General features: G+C 43.8%; 1 protein-coding gene across 10 annotated transcripts in view; it reads left to right on the forward strand.

The window, feature by feature from the left end:
- The first annotated feature begins 157 nt into the window (after window positions 1-157).
- WBP2NL (WBP2 N-terminal like) overlaps window positions 158-16,399 on the forward strand; it is a 37,691-nt gene continuing 21,449 nt past the window's right edge. For 6 of the 10 annotated variants that reach the window (XM_058431112.1, XM_058431111.1, XM_058431110.1 and 3 more), the window contains exon 1: window positions 158-262. In XM_058431112.1, coding sequence (XP_058287095.1) covers window positions 201-262 — 62 coding nt within the window. In that variant the 5' untranslated portion in view covers window positions 158-200. Of the gene's footprint in view, window positions 263-582; window positions 727-2,513; window positions 2,656-16,399 lie in introns of those variants that run through there. The other 4 variants (XM_058431116.1, XM_058431117.1, XM_058431115.1 and 1 more) reach the window with 4 other exon arrangements.

Genomic DNA, 16,399 nt, shown 5'->3' on the forward strand with positions numbered 1-16,399 from the left:
TCAGTGGGGGGCCTCTACCCTGACTCCGCCCCCCCCCCCCCCCCCGCACTGCCCCGTCACGTGACCGGCTTTCGCTCCTCCTCCTCCTCCTCCTCCTCCTTACGTCATAATCTCCGCCCTCCCCTTCAGAGACGTGCCCCACGGCTCGGCGCAGGTCCCGCCCTTTTCCATCTGCGGGGCGGCCGGAGGCCCGAAGCAAGATGGCGGTGAATCAGAGCCACACCGAGAACCGCCGCGGGGCCCTCATCCCTAATGGTGAAAGGTGCCTGAGGGGAAGCACGGCGTGCTGTCGGAGGAGAGGAGACAAATGGGATAGACATGGCGGCTCGCAAACTCTCAGCGAGTCAGGGACTTTGCCGCCTTTTTTGGGCGCAGCGCTCTTAGCTCCGCCCCTGACCGTTGGGAGTGCGCGCCCCCCACTGGTGTTCCGGCATGTGGAGGTGGCGGAGGCCTGAACGCGTGGCCTCGTGTGTTTGAGGGGCGGGGGTGGGAATGTGCCTCTAAAAGGCGCCAGGCCCAGACGCGTGTCTCCTCAGGGCGGCGTGGGGAGGGGGTGCGAGACTCGTGTCTGCTTCGAAGAAAGGCCGGAGCTGACCGGCGGTCGTGAGCAGCCGGGGGCCTTCGGTGGCAGCGCGGCTGCCCTTCGGTGCCTGCGACTTTGTTGGATGAGGACAGGTACTGGGTGTGTATCTCCTTCTACTCCCACGAACAAGGTGTCGCACTTTGGTAAGAGGGATGAGGAGGTGGAGTGTGGATCATTCTGGAAAGATCTCAAACTGTTGTGGGGCTTCTCCTTGGACTTCGGAACTTTATAAAGCCCTGTTTCCTCCTTGCTCCAACCAGGGAGATGTCTGCTTTTAAAAACAAAAGATTGAAAAGACTGAGGCCGGGTGCAGTGGCTCATGCCTCTAATCCCAACACTTTGGGAAGCTGAGGTGGCCCAGGAGTTTGAGGCAAGGCTGGGCAACATAGTGAGACCCCATCTCTACAAAAAGTAGAAAATTAGCGGGCCATGGTGGTGTGCACCCATAATCCCAGCTGCTTGGGAGGCGATGGTAAGAGGATTGCTTGAACCCAGGAGTTCGGGCTGCAGTGAGCCCAGATTGTACCACTGCACTCCAGCCTGGGTGACAGAGCCAGATCCTGTCTTAGAATAAAAAATGGGACTGAACAGGTGCCTGGGCACAATGAGGCACTGTTGGTCGCAGGAAGCTGTGGGGCTTACACCAGTTGCTTTGCTCCTTGCGGTGCCTGCTGCTGGCCCCTGAGTTCTCTACTGGAGCTGACTCAGCCAGAGGGGTGCCCATCTCCACCTTCAAGGCACACTTGTTCACTAAGGCCTGACTCCACTGCGCTCCCCTCTTTACCCCACGCACCCCCTTTCCTGTTTCCCACACTCAAACTCAGTCTCCCCCGCTGTGCAGTTCTAAATTACGCTCCTTTCTGGGCTCTGACTTGCCCTCAATTTCCTTTTCTCCCAATCAGCATTGAAACTCAAGCTGGATGATGTGCTTGGGGCCAGCACACTCAGGTCGGTTTGAATGTAGTTGTCAGGAAGATCGAAGTAGACATTACCAAATGCTGATATCCAGATCTTTCTTCTGTCTTTCCTTCCTCCAGAAAGTTTTCTTGACAGATTTATATGGGCCTTAGAGGTTTTATGTCCTCACCTGCTTCCTACGTACCTCTGGTACTTTGTTCCATTTTGTGGTAGATGATTGCTCACTACTCTGACAGTGGTGTCCTCGTGAGCACTTACTGAGAGCCATTTGAGCACTTGTCATTCCATGGTGTGAAGCCTTTTCTTTTCTTTTTAAGATATTTTTATTTCTCCAAATTTGTTATTAGGAGTGACTGAAATAAAAAACATAATTGAGTCCCATCATCATCATCATCATCATCATAGAAATGGCTTTAAGAGAAAACTGGTCAGATGAATATTATTGCTTCCCATTTCCAACCAGTAAATAGTTGCCCCTGATAAATTGACAGCGAGGAGTCTGTCAAGAATGCTCAAGATAGCCGGGCGCGGTGGCCCACGCCTGTAATCCCAGCACTTTGGGAGGTCGAGGTGGGTGGATCACAAGATCGGGAATTCAGGACCAGCCTGGCCAATATTGTGAAACCCCGTCTCTACTAAAAAAACAAACAGACAAAAAAAACAGCTGGGAGTGGTGGCGGGTGCCTGTAGTCCCAGCTACTCAGGAGGTTGAGGCAGGAGAATTGCTTGAACCCAAAAGGTGGAGGTTGCAATGACCCGAGATTGTGCCACTGCACTTCACCCTGGGCAATAGAGGGAGACTCCATCTCAAAAAAAAAGAATGCTCAAGATATGTTATATACTACAACATGCCTGTTCAAATGGGGAAAAATCCTAGGAAATAACTTACATGTACTTCTTGGTTTCATCATACAAGACAAACACAAAAGCACCACCCATGCCTCTCAGAACATTGGACCATGCACCCTTGAAAAAAGCTTTGCTTCCCTCATCATGAATAATCTTCCTCCAGCAGTCAAATGTGCCTGTGTACATGATGTCAGTTCCTTTGCATCCTGACTGCATCATCATGCAGCGGCGAATGGTGTTAAATGGATAGGAAGTCAACCCAGCAACGGCAGTGACAGTCTGTGCATCATCCAACTGATGACAATGTGAGTGTTCTTGGGATCCGGAAGCATTCCCTTTGCAGTGTCATAGATACCGAAGTAGGCAGCAGGCAGCTCGGTAGGTAATACCCTGCACAGACACGTTAAAGCCTTGGTACAGGCTCTTAATCCCATCAGATTTGTAGATCTTAACCAGGCAGTCACTGAAGCCTCAGAATTCCCTTTCAGCTCCAGCTTTGCCCACATCAGCTGCTACATGAGTATGGGCAAAATCAAGAGGGTACACAAAACACAAGGATGTGGCCCCAGTGGCACCGCCTGATGCCAGATTCCCTGCAAAGTAGCGCCAAAACTGAGACCTCTTGTCCACACCACCCAGGAAGATCTGCTTGTATTTATCTTTGAAGGCGAAGTTAAGAGCCTGGGTGGGGGAAGTATCTGATGACACTGGCCAGGTTACTGCACCAGGAGAGGACTCCATGCTCCTTGGGAATACAGACCATGCAGTCTCTAAGGCCCTTGTATTGCTTATCTGCAACGATCTGCTTGCTGGCATGCTGCACCTGTAGCAGCAGCTTGACCCGCTCGATGGGTGCTACCGCCATCTTGGAGATGACTGTGGCCACTCCACCTGCCAGGGAGTCCTTGGCGAAGGACACAGCAGCCTCTGTCATGTTGAAAGAGGAGGCAGGCTGCTGTGGGATGGGACTGGTCCGGGAATCGGCTTTGACTCCGGGGCTGCCTGTGAAGTCATTTCTAATTTGGTGTTTGGGTGTCTTCTCACTTGGGCTATGGGTGTGTCTCTACTTTGCTGCTTGTGTGTTGGAGGAAGGTAAGAAAGCATGTTTTAAAAAAACACAGAAACACTGATTTTTGTGGTCCTTTGAATTACCTTTATGGGATCCATTTTGTGCTCCTGAAAAATAGCATTTATTGAACACTATTTCAAGTACTGTTCTTAGTTCCAAGAGCTTTATACTGTAGTTAAAACCACTTTACCAGCCAGGCATGGTGACTCACGCCTGTAATCCCAGCACTTTGGGAGGCCAAGGCCAGTGATTACATGAGACCAGGAGTTCAAGACCAGCCTGGCTAACATGGTGAAACCCCTGTCCCTACTAAAAATACAAAAATTAGCCGGGCATGGTGGTGCACGTCTGTAATCCCAGCGACTTAGGAGGCTGAGGCATGAGAATTGCTTGAGCCTGGGAGGCAGAGGGGAGGTTGTAGTGAGCTGAGATCATGACACTACACTCCAGCCAGGGTAACAGGGTGAGACTCTGTCTCAAAACAAAACAAAACAAAACAAAAAAACAGTCTATCTACAGTGAAGATCAGTACTGTTTCCCTCATTTCACAGCTAGGAAAACAAAAAAGTCATTTGCTTAAAGTGCATGTGGGAGAGCTTGGATTTGGATTTGAACTTAGGTACTGTGCATTAACTCCTGTAACACTCCAGCTGTCCCTCTAAAAAGAAAAGGACTCTTTCTCTGTTTTCTTCTCACTAAAGAAGGCTCTATTAGTACCCTAGCTTCCTGGATAGAAACTACTTTAAAGAACCAGAGATAGTGGTGCACATCTGTAGTCCCACCTATTCAAGAGGCTGAGGTGGGAGCATCACTTGAGGCCAGGAGTTCAAGATCACACTGAGCAAAATAGTGGGATCTCATCTCACAAAATAAAATTTAAAAAAAAAAGAAAAAGAAAAAAAAAGAAACTATAGCCAGGCATGGTGTTACGTGCCTGTAATCCCAGCTACTTGGTAGACTGAGGCAGGAGAATTGCTTGAACCCAAGGAGGCAGAGGTTGCAGTGAACCGAGATCACGCCATCTCAAAAAAAAAAAAGAAAAAAAAAGTGCCAGCTTATGAGGTAATTACATTGGTTCTCTCCAGAGGTAACCTGCCAAGAAGAGATGCTATAGATGTTACTCTTATACGGTAAAACATTGTGAAATCAGATTGCTTTAAAATGATGTATTACAAAGTTATGGAAAAAAGCAGTTGTGACTATGGAAGCCCAAGGCTTATATCCCAGCTCTGTCTTACACTAAATATGGGTACAGTGTTTCCACCTTTTGTAAAATGGGAGCTAATATCCTCCAACCTGTGTGCCTGACATGGTGATTAAAAGGATTAAGCGAAACAATAGTTTGTAATTTATTCTGTCAGAGCAAACTGCTGAAAATGGAGTAAGTTGACTAAAAATAAATTTTTTTTAAATAAGAAAAATCCGAATAAAGCAAGTTTGTACTTTATAATTGTATACAAATAAAAGATGTTATTAAAAAAGGAAACTAAAAAAAAAACTTCAGCAGGAGAAGATTGATTCTATGAGGAGTCTTCAAAAAGATCATGGAAAATATGGGTTGCGAAGAAACTATGCGTGGATTCCAGATTATTTTTCCACCAAAATTAACTCATACTAACTTGTTATAACATGACTGAACAGGATTTAGTTTGAGGCGCTAAGAAAGATAAGACATCAATTTGAAAAAGGGCTCCTATCAGAGCAGCATAAATACTGCTAAAATTGAAGGAAGAACAAACATCAAATTTATGGTAAAGCTTGGGTGGAAGAATGGTGAAACCATTGATGCTTTAGGAAAAGTTTATGGGGAAATGGCCCAAATAAATCAGCAGTTTACAAACGGATAATGTAAAAGAAGGGACAAGAGGCCAGGCGTGATGGCTCACACCTGCAATCCCAGCACTTTGGGAGGCCGAGGCAAGTGGCTCACTTGAGGTCAGGAGTTTGAGACCAGCTGGCCAACATGGTGAAACCCTGTCTCTACTAAGAATACGTAAAATTAGCCAGGCGTGGTGGCACATGCCTGTAATCCCAGGTATTTGGGAGGCTGAGGCAGGAGAATTGCGGGAACCCAGGAGGCGGAGGTTGCAGTAAGTTGAGATCACGTGACTGCACTCCAGCCTGGGCAACACAGCGAGACTCCATATCAAAATAAGTAAATAAATAAAATTGAAAAAGAAGGAACAAGGGCTGGGTGCAGTGGCTGATGCCTGTAATCCCAGAACTTTGGGAGGCTGAGGTGGGTAGATCACTTGAGTCCAGGAGTTTAAAACCAGCCTGGGCAACATGGTAAAACCCTATCTCTACTAAAAATACAAAAAATAATTGGATGTGGTGGCATGTGCCTGTAGTCCTAGCTACTTGGGAGGCTGAGTTGGGAGAATCACTTGAACCTGGGAGGTGGAGGTTGCAGTGAGCTGAGATTGTGCCACTGCACTCCAGCCTCCAGCCTGGGTGACAGAGTGAGACCTTGTCTCAAAAAAGAGAAGGGACAAGATGATGTTAAAGATGAAGCCTGGGCAGGGCACAGTGGCTCACGGTTGTAATCCCAGCACTTTGGGAGGCCAAAGTGGGTGTATTGCCTGAGGTCAGGAGTTCCAGACCAGCTTGGCCAACATGGGGAAACCCCATCTCTACTAAAAATACAAAGTTAGCTGGGTGTGGTGGTGGCACCTGTAATCCCAACTACTTGGGAGGCCGAAGCAGGAGAATCGCTTGAACCTGAGAGGCTGAGGTTGCAATGAGCCAAGATCACGCCATTGCATTCCAGCCTGGGCAACAAGAGCAAAACTCTGTCTCAAAAAATAAATAGGCTGGGCATGGTGGCTCATGCCTGTCATCCCAGCATTTTGGGAGACCAAGGTGGGCAGATCACAAAGTCAGGAGTTCGAGACCAGCCTGACCAACATGATGAAACCCCGTCTCTACTAAAAATAAAAAAATTAGCCAGGTGTGGTGGTGCATGCCTGTAATCCCAGCTACTCAGGAGGCTGAGGCGGGAGAATCGCTTGAACCCAGGAGGCGGAGGTTGCAGTGAGCCAAGATCGCGCCACTGCATTTCAGCCTGGGCGACAGAGTAAGACTCTGTCTCAAATAAATAAATAAATAGGCTGGGCATGGTGACTCACGTCTGTAATCCCAGCACTTTGGGAGGCTGAGGCAGGTGGATCACCTGAGGTTAGGAGTCTGAGACCAGCCTGGCCAAAATGACGAAACCCCATCTCTACTAAAAATACAAAAATTAGTTGGCGGTGGTGGTGGGTTCCTGTAATCCCAGCTACTTGGGAGGCTGAGGCAGGAGAATTGCTTGAACTCAGGAGGTGGAGGTTGCAGTGAGTGGAGATCTCGCCACTGCATTCCAGCCTGGGTGACACTCCTGAGTGAGACTCCGTCTCAAAAAAATAAAATAAATAAATAAATAGATGAAGCCTGTAGTGGCAGACCATCCACATTAATTTGTGAGGAAAAATTCATCTTGTTCATGCCCTAATTGAAGAGAATTCATGATTAACAGCAGAAACAGTAGCCAATACTGTACACATATTATTTGGTTCAGTTTACAGAATTAAAGTTGAGCAAACTTTCCATTCAATGGGGGCCAAAACTATAGTGCCCAGATCAGCTGCAGGCAAGAGCAGAACTTGCAGTGGAAAATTTAAATATGTGGGATCAAGATCCTGAAGCATTTCTTCAAAGAATTGTAACAGGAAATGAAACATGGCTTTACCAGTATGATCCTGAAGATAAAGCACAATCAAAACAATGGCTACAAAAATGTGGAAGTGGTCCACTCAAAGCAAAAGTGGACAGACAGGTCAAGAGCAAAAGTCATGGCAACAGTTTTTTGAGATGCTCAAGGCATTTTCTTTATTGACTTTCTGGAGGGCCAAAGAATGGTAACATCTGCTTTGTTTTAAGAAAATTAGCCAAAGCTTTAGCAGAAAAACACCCAGGAAAGCTTTACTAGAGAGTCCTTCTCCACTATGACAATGCTCCTGTTCATCGTTCTCATCAAACAAGGGCAATTTTGCAAGGGTTTTGATGGGAAATCAGGCATTCACGGATCATTAGGCTCCTGATTTATTTTGTTTCTTAATCTTTTTTTTTTTTTTGAGACGGAGGCTCGCTCTGTCACCTATACTGGAGTCCAATGGCACAATCTCAGCTCACTGCAAGCTCTGTCTCCCAGGTTCATGCCATTCTCCTGCCTTAGCCTCCCAAGTAGCTGGGACTACAGGCACCCGCCACCACACCCTGCTAATTTTTTGTATTTTTAGTAGAGACTAAACCCACTGATGGGGTTTCATTGTGTTAGCCAGGATGGTCTCGATCTCCTGACCTCATGATCTGCCTGCCTCAGCCTCCCAAAGTGCTGGGATTACAGGCGTGAGCCACTGCGCCCGGCCGGCTTTGTTTCCTAATCTTAAAAATCTTGATTGGGCACCCATTTTTCTTCTGTTAAACATGTAAAAAAGACTGCCTTGGCATGATTACATTTCCAGGACCCTCACTTCTTTAGGGATGGACTAAACGGCTTGTGTCATAGCTTACTAAAGTGTCTTGAACTTGTTGGAACTTATGTTGAGAAATAAGGTTTATGTTTTTATCTTTTAATTCCATGAACTGTTTGGAGTTCCCATTATATTTTGACTCCTCTTGCCTATTCACAATACACAGTTGAGAAATGCATCACAGCTTGCTGTGTTTTGTAGAGTTTTTCTGACCCCACCTGAGAAGTCATGAACATGTGGGCCAGACTCTACTGTAAAATGGGAATCATTGAGTTGTTTTATTTTATGCATTGTTAAAACGTGTGCTGAAAACCTGTCATTATAGAAGAATCAGAAAAAAAATCTGTTATCCCAAATTTTTACCAGTAATGTTTACATTTTGGTATATGTCCTTCTGTACTTTTCCACATGGAAATAAACAGTTTTTTTCTCCAACTGCTTTATAACTTATTTTCCTCATTTACCAGTATATTGGGAATGTTTTCTAGTGTATCTACATCATTATTTTCAATGGCTGGTATTCCAGTGTGCATAAATCTTTACTCAACCCCTAATCTGGAATAGTCCGGGTTTTTGTTTTTTGTTTGTGGTTTTTTGATCATCACTATAAACATTCCTGCAATGAACATTTTTGAAAACATAATTTTGCCTACCTGTCAAAATGTTTCTTTGGGATATATTCCCGAAAGGGGAATTGTGAGGTCAGAGGATTAGACTTTTAAAAAGGATTAAAAATATTTATTGAAAATATAAAAATCATTGTTCAAAATATTAAAATATACATGACTATACATTAAAATATACTTATTGCAGAATTGCCCTACAGAATTATATCAATTGACATTCCTCTCAGTACTCTGAGTGCCCACTTCACTATACTTTTACCAACAATTCTCTTCCCATTAAACAATTCCCTCTATCCCTCTCCCCATGACACCTAGTAACAACCATTCTACTTTCTGTTTCTATGAATTTGACTACTTAAGATACCTCATGTAAATGTAATCACAATATTTGTTTTTTTGTGGCTGGTTTATTTAACTTAGCATAAGATCCTCAAGGTTCGTCCATGTTATAGCATGTAACAGGATTTCCTTCTTTTAAGGTTGAAAAATATTCCATTGTATGTATGTGCCACATTTTGTTTATCCATTCAGGCACTGATGGACATTTAGGTTGCTTCCACCTCCTGGTTATTGTGAATAGTGCTGCTATCAACATAAGTATTCAAATATCTATTCAAGACACTGCTGGCAATTCTTTTGGATGTATACCCAGAAGCAGGATTGCTAACTTGTACGGTAGTTCTATTTTTAATTTTTTTTGAGGAGCCTCCAGACTGTTTTCCATAGCAGCTACTCATTTTACATTAGCAACAGTGCACAAGAGTTCTGGTTTCTCCACATCCTCACCAACACTTGTTTTTCTTCTCTTCTCTTCTCTTCTCTTCTCTTCTCTTCTCTTCTCTTCTCTCCTTTCCTTTCCTTTCCTTTCCTTTCCTTTCCTTTCCTTTCCTTTCTCCCTCCCTTCCTTCTCCCTCCCGCTCCCCCTCTCCTCCCCTCCCTTCCCTTTTTTGATAGAGTCTCACTCTGTCATTCAGGCTGTAGTGTAGCAGCAGGATCTTGGCTCATTGCAGCCTTAGCTTCCGGGGTTCAAGTGATTCACATGCCTTCAGCCTCCTGAGTAGCCAGGATTACAGGCATATGCCACTACACCCAGTTTTTTGTATTTTTAGTAGAGATGGGGTTTCACTGTGTTGGCCAGGCTGGTCTCAAACTCTTAGCATCAAGTGATCCACTCACCTTGGCCTCCCAAAGTGATGAGCCACCATGCCTGGACCTGTTGGTTTTTTAAATATTAACCATCCTAATGGGTATAAGGTGATGTCTCATTGTGGTTTTGATTTGTATTTCTCTGATGATTAGTAATGACAATCTTTTTATATGCTCATTGGCCATTTGTGTATTATTGCTCTTGTTGCCCAGGCTGGAGTGCAATGGTGCAATCTCGGCTCACTGCAAGCTCCACCTCCCCGATTCACGCCATTCTCCTGCCTCAGCCTCCTGAGTAGCTGGGACTATGGGTGCCTGCCACCACACCTGGCTAATTTTTTCTATTTTTTAGTAGAGACGGGGTTTCACTGTGTTAGCCAGGATGGTCTTGATCTCCTGATCTTGTGATCCACCCGCCTCGGCCTCCCAAAGTGCTGGGATTACAGGTGTGAGCCACTGCGCCTGGCCGATTTTTTGTATTTTTAGTAGAGACGGGGTTTCACCATGTTGGCCTGGCTGGTCTCAAACTACTGACCTCAGGTGATCCACCCACCTTGGCCTCCCAAAGTGCTGGGATTACAGGGAGCTCTTTACATACTCTAGATATTAATCCCTTATCATAAATACAATTTGAAATATTTTCTCCCATTCCATAGGTTGCTGTTTCATTCTGGTGATCGTGTCCTTTGATACACAATTTTTTTTTTTTTTTTTTGAGACGGAGTCTCGCTCTGTCGCCCAGGCTGGAGTGCAGTGGCGCAATCTCGGCTCACTGCAAGCTTCGCCTCCCGGGTTCACGCCATTCTCCTGCCTCAGCCTCTCTGAGTAGCTGGGACTACAGGCGCCCGCCACCACGCCCGGCTAATTTTTTGTATTTTTTTTTAGTAGAGACGGGGTTTCACTGTGGTCTTGATCTCCTGACCTCGTGATCTGCCCGCCTCAGCCTCCCAAAGTGCTGGGATTACAAGCGTGAGCCACCGCGCCCGGCCGATACACAATTTTTAAGTTTGATATAGTCCCATTTGTTTTTTTGTTCTTTCGTTGCCTGTGCTTTTGTTTTCTTATCCAAGAAGTCATTGCCAAGTCCAATGTCACAAAGATTTTCACTATGTTTTTTTCTAGGAGTTTTTATAGTTTTGGGTCTTATGTTTAAGTCTTTAATCCATTTTGAGTTAATTTTTGCATACGATGTAAGATAACGGTATGACTTCATTCTTTTGCATGTGGATATCCAGTTTTCTAAAAGGACATCATTTGTTAAATAGATTGTCTTTTCCTCACTGAGTCATGTTAGTACCTTTGTTGAAGATTATTTGATCAATTCTCACATATATGTGAGGATTTATTTCTCTCTATTCTAGTCCATTGGTCTGTTTATCTTTAATGCCAGTACCATGCTGTTTTGGTTACTGTAGCTTTGTAATATACTTTGAAATCAGGAAGTGTGAATCCTCTTTGTTCTTCTTTTTAAAAATTATTTGGCTTTTTGGGGTCCCTTGAGATTCTATATGAATTTTATTATGTCACTTTCTGTTTGTGCAAAAAGTGTTGTTGAGATTTGGTAGGGATTGTGTTGAATCTCTGAATCACTTGGGTAGCCTGGACGTCTTAGCCTTATTAAGTTTTCAAATCCATGAACATGGGACATCTTTCCATTTATTTATGTCTTCAATATTTTTTCACCAATGTTTTATAGTTTTCAGTGTACAAACCTTTCACCTCCTTGGTGAGGTTTGTTCCTAAGTATTTTATTCTTTTTGATGCTATTGTAAATGGAATTGTTTCCTTAATCTCCTTTTTGGATCATTCATAATTAGTGTATAGAAATGCAACTATATGTATGGGTTGATTTTATATGCTGCTACTTTACTGAATTCACTTATTTTGACAACTTTTTGGTGGACTCTTTAGGTTTATTTACATATAAGATCATGCCATCTGTGAATGGAGTTAATTTTACTTCTTCCTTCCAAATATGAATACCATTTATTTATTTATTTTATTTTTTGCCTGATTGCTCTGGCTAGGACTTCCAATACTATGTTGAACAGAAGTGGTGAAAGCAGGCATCCTTGCCTTGTTTCTAATCTTAGAGGGGAAGCTTTCAGTCTTTTGCCATTCAGTATGCTGTTAGCTGCAGGCTTTTCATATATGGCTTTTATTATGTTGAGGTAGCTTCCTTCTACTTTTAGTTTGTTGAGTGTTTTTATTGTGAAAATATATTGAATCTTTTCTTTTCTTTTTTTTCTTTTTTTTTGAGACAGAGTCTCGCTCTGTCGCCCAGGCTAGAGTGCAGTGGTGCAATCTCGGCTCACCGTCAGCTCTGCCTCCCAGGTTCATGCCATTCTCCTGCTTCAGCCTCCTGAGTAGCTGGGACTACGGGTGCCAGCCACCACAACCGGCTAATTTTTTGTATTTTTAGTAGAGAAGACGGGGTTTCACCCTGTTAGCCAGGATGATCTCGATCTCCTGACCTCGTGATCCACCCGCCTCGGCCTCCCAAAGTGCTGGGATTACAGGCGTGAGCCACCACGCCGGGCCAAAAATATACTGAATCTTTTCATATGCTTTTTCTGCATAGATTGTGATGATCACATGGTTTTTTTCCTTCATTTTGTTCATATGGTGTATTACATTGATTGATTTTCCTATGTTGAACCATCCTTGCATTCTAGGAATAAACCCCATTTGGTCATAGTGTATAGTCCTTTTAATGTGCTGCTGAATTTGGTTTGCTAATATTTTGTTGAGGATTTTTTATATCAATATTCATGAGAGATACCGACCTGTAATTTTATTTTATTGTAGTATCTTTGTCTGGCTTCAGTATCAGGGTAATGCTGGCCTCATAAAGTGAGCCTAGAAGTGTTTCTTCCTCTTTAATTTTGGGGAAGAGTTCAGAAAGATTATTTAATTCTTTAAATGTTTTGTATAATAGAATTTGTTGAGAGGTTTTTTTTCTCTTTTTGAGACAGGTTCTCACTCTGTCACCCTGGCTGGAGTGCAGTGACGTGACACGATCACAGCTTACTGCCGCCTCAATCTCCAAAGCTCAAGTGATCCTCCCACCTCAGCCTCCTGAGTAGCTGGGACTACAGGTGTGTGCCACCACACCCAGCTGTTTTTTTATATATTTTGTAGAGATGAGGTTTTCAAGTTGCCCAGGCTGGTCAGAAACTCCTGGCCTCGAGCAATCCTCCTGTCTCAGCCTCCCAAAGTGCTGGGATTAAAGGCATGAGCCACCTCACCTAGCTGAGAGGTTTTTGGTTACTGATTCAATTTCCTTACTAGTTAATAGGTCTGTTTATATTTTATGTTTGTTCATGATTCAGTGTGGTAGGCTGTGTTTTTCTAGGGATTTATCCATTTCTTCTAGGTTATCCAACTTGACATACAATTGTCCTTGGTTTTCTCTTAATAATCCTTCGTAACTCCTTGGCATCAGTTTCTTTTTGGTTGTTGTTGTTTTTTGGAGACAGAGTCTTACTCTGTCACCCAGGCTGGAGTGCAGTGGTGCAATCTTGGCTCGCTGCAACCTCTGCCTCCTGGGTTAAAGTGATTATCTTGCCTCAGCCTCTCTTGTAGCTGGGATTACAGGCGACCACCACCATGCCTGGCTAATGTTTTTGTATGTTTATACTAGAGACAGGGTTTCGCCATGTTGGCCAGGCTGGTCTCAAACTCCTGGCCTCAAGTAATCCACCTCCCTTGGCCTCCCAAAGTGCTGGGATTACAGGCATGAGCCACCGTGCCTGGCTGGCATCAGTTTTAATATCCTCTTTTTCATTTCTGATTTTAGTTGAGACTTCTCTCTTTTTCTTAATCTAGCTAAGAGTTTGTCAAGTTCATTGAACTTAAATTTTTTTTTCTTATTTTTTTCTATTCTCGCTTCATTTATCTCTGTTCTAATCTTTATTATTTTCTTCCTTCTGCTAGCTTTGGGCTTCATTTGTTTTTCTTTAGTTCCTTGAGGTATAAAGTTAGATTGTCAATTTGAGATCTTTCTTCTTTATTAAAGTACACATCTACAGTTATAAACATCTTAGCACTGCATTTACAGCAACTCATAAGCTTTGGTATGTTGTGTTTTCATATTCATTTTTCTCTAGGTACTTTCTAATTTCCCTCTGATTTCTTCTTTGACTCATTGTTTATTTAAGAGTGTATTGTTTAATTTCCACATATTTGTGGCAGTTTTCCTTCTGCTGTTGATTTCTAGTTTCTTTCCATTGTAATCAGAAAACATATTATAAAATATAGCATTTCTTGTACTTCAAATTTACTAGTAAAGAACTTTCATTTTTTGTTTATTTGGTAATGTCTTAATTTCTCTTTAATTTTTGAAGGATAGTTTTGCCACTTATAGAATTCTCGGTTAAGAGTTTTTTGTTTTTAGGGCTGGGCACGGTGGCTCTCGCCTGTAATCACAGCACTTTGGGAGGCTGAGGCGGGTGGATCACGAGGTCAGAAGATCGAGACCATTCTGGCTAACATGGTGAAACCCCATCTCTACTAAAAGTCCAAAAAATTAGTCGGGCGTGGTGGCACGAGCCTGTAATCCCAGCTACTCGGGAGGCTGAGGCAGGAGAATCACTTGAACTCAGGAGGTGGAGGTTGCAGTGAGCCAAGATCACGCCACTGCACTCCAGTTTGGGCGACAGAGCGTGACTCTGTCTCAAAAAAAAAACAAAAACAACAACAACAAAAAAAAAGGAGTGTTTTATTTTTTACTTTTAGCAGTTTGAATATGTCATCCCATTTCCTTTTGGCCTCCATGATTTCAATAAGAAATCAGCTGCTGGCTGGGCGTGGTGGCTCATGCCTGTAATCCCAGCACTTTGGGAGCCCGAGGTGAGCAGATCACCTGAGGCTGGGAGTTCGAGACCAGCCTGACCAACATGGAGAAACCCCATCTCTACTAAAAATACAAAATTAGCTGGGTGTGGTGGTGCATGCCTGTAATCGCAGCTACTCGGGAGGCTGAGGCAGAAGAATCACTTGAACCTGGGAGGCGGAGGTTGTGGTGAGCCAAGATGGCACCATTGAACTCTAGCCTGGGCCACAAGAGTGAAACTCTATCTCAAGAAAAAAAAAAAAAAAAAAAAAAGAAATCAGCTGCTAGTCTGAGGATTCCTTGTGCATGATGAGTCACTTATCTTGCTAATTTCAAGATTCCTTGTATTTGGCTTTCAATAATTTGATTATAATGCATGTCAGTGTGGAACTGAGTTTATTCTACTTGGAGTTTGTTGAGCTTGGATGTGTAGATTCATGTATTTCATTAAATTTGGGGAGGTTTTGGCCATTATTTATTTATTTTGAGATAGGGTCTCTATCACCTAGGCTGGAGTGCAGTGGCGTGATCACAGCTCACTGCAGCCTCAACATCCCAGGCTCAAGTGATTCTCTTGCCTCAGCCTGCTGAGTAGCTGGGGCTACTGATGCATGCCACCACACCTGACTAAATTTTTAATTTTTTTTTTTTTTTTTGAGACAGAGTCTCACTCTGTTGCCCAGACTGGAGTGCATTGGTGTGATCTCGGTTCACTATAACCTCTGCCTCCTGGGTTCATGCGATTCTCCGGCCTCAGACTCCCGAGTAGCTGTGATTATAGTCACGCACCACCCACGCCTGCCTATTTTTTGTATTTTTAGTAGAGATGGGGTTTCACCATGTTGGTCAGGCTGGTCTCGAATTTCTGACTTCAGGTGATCCACCTACCTCTGCCTTTCAAAGTACTGGGATTACAGGCATGAGCCACCGCACCCCGCTGGCAAATTTTTAAATTTTTAGTAGAGGTGATGTTTCACTGTGTTGCCCAAGCTGGTTTCAAGCTCCTGAGCTCAAGCAGTCCTCCCGCCTCAGCCTCCCAAACTGCTGGGATTACAGGCATGAGCCACTGTTTCCGGCCCAGATATTCTTTTTTCTTATTTTGAAACAAGGTCTCCCTCTGTCACCCAGACTGGAGTGCAGTGGTACAACTGTGGCTCACTACAGCCTTGACCTCCCAGGCTGAAGCAATCCTCCCACCTCAGTGTCTTCGGTAGCTGGGACTGTAGGTGCACTCCACCATGCTTGGCTAATTTTTTGTATTCTTTGTAGAGACAGGGTTTCACCATGTTGTCCTTGCTGGTGTTGAACACCTGTGCTCACTCATTCTGCCCACTGTGGACTCCCAAAGTGCTAGGATTACAGGCATGAGCCACCGTGCCTGGCCCCAGATGTTCTTTATTCCCCTTTCTCTCTCTCCTCTCCTTCTTGAATTCCCATTGTAGATGTATTGGTATGTTTGATGGTGTCCCACAGATCTCTTAGACTCCGTTCATTTTTTCTTCGTTTTTTCCCATTTGTGTTACTCAGGTAGTAACCGTTATTCCCATTGACCTACTTCAAGTTCAATAATTCTCTCTTCTGCCTGCCAAAATCGGCTATTGAACCCCAGTGATTAAATTGTTCATTTCAGTTGTAGTCTTCAACTCTAGAATTTCTGTTTGGTTCCTTTTAATAATTTCTGCCTCTTTATTGATATTTTCTACTTCCTGAGACTTTGTTTGTGTTCTTTCTTTTAGTTATTTGGACTGCTTTCCTTTAACTCTCTGAGTATATTTACAATAGTTTATTTAAAGTGTTGTCTGATAAATCCAATGTATGGGCTTCCTCAGGGACAGTTTTTATCAATTTATTTTGTTCCTGTGT

This window comes from Hylobates moloch, unplaced genomic scaffold (assembly GCF_009828535.3).
Source record: "Hylobates moloch isolate HMO894 unplaced genomic scaffold, HMol_V3 SCAFFOLD_19, whole genome shotgun sequence".
Classification (NCBI taxonomy): Eukaryota; Metazoa; Chordata; class Mammalia; order Primates; family Hylobatidae; genus Hylobates; species Hylobates moloch.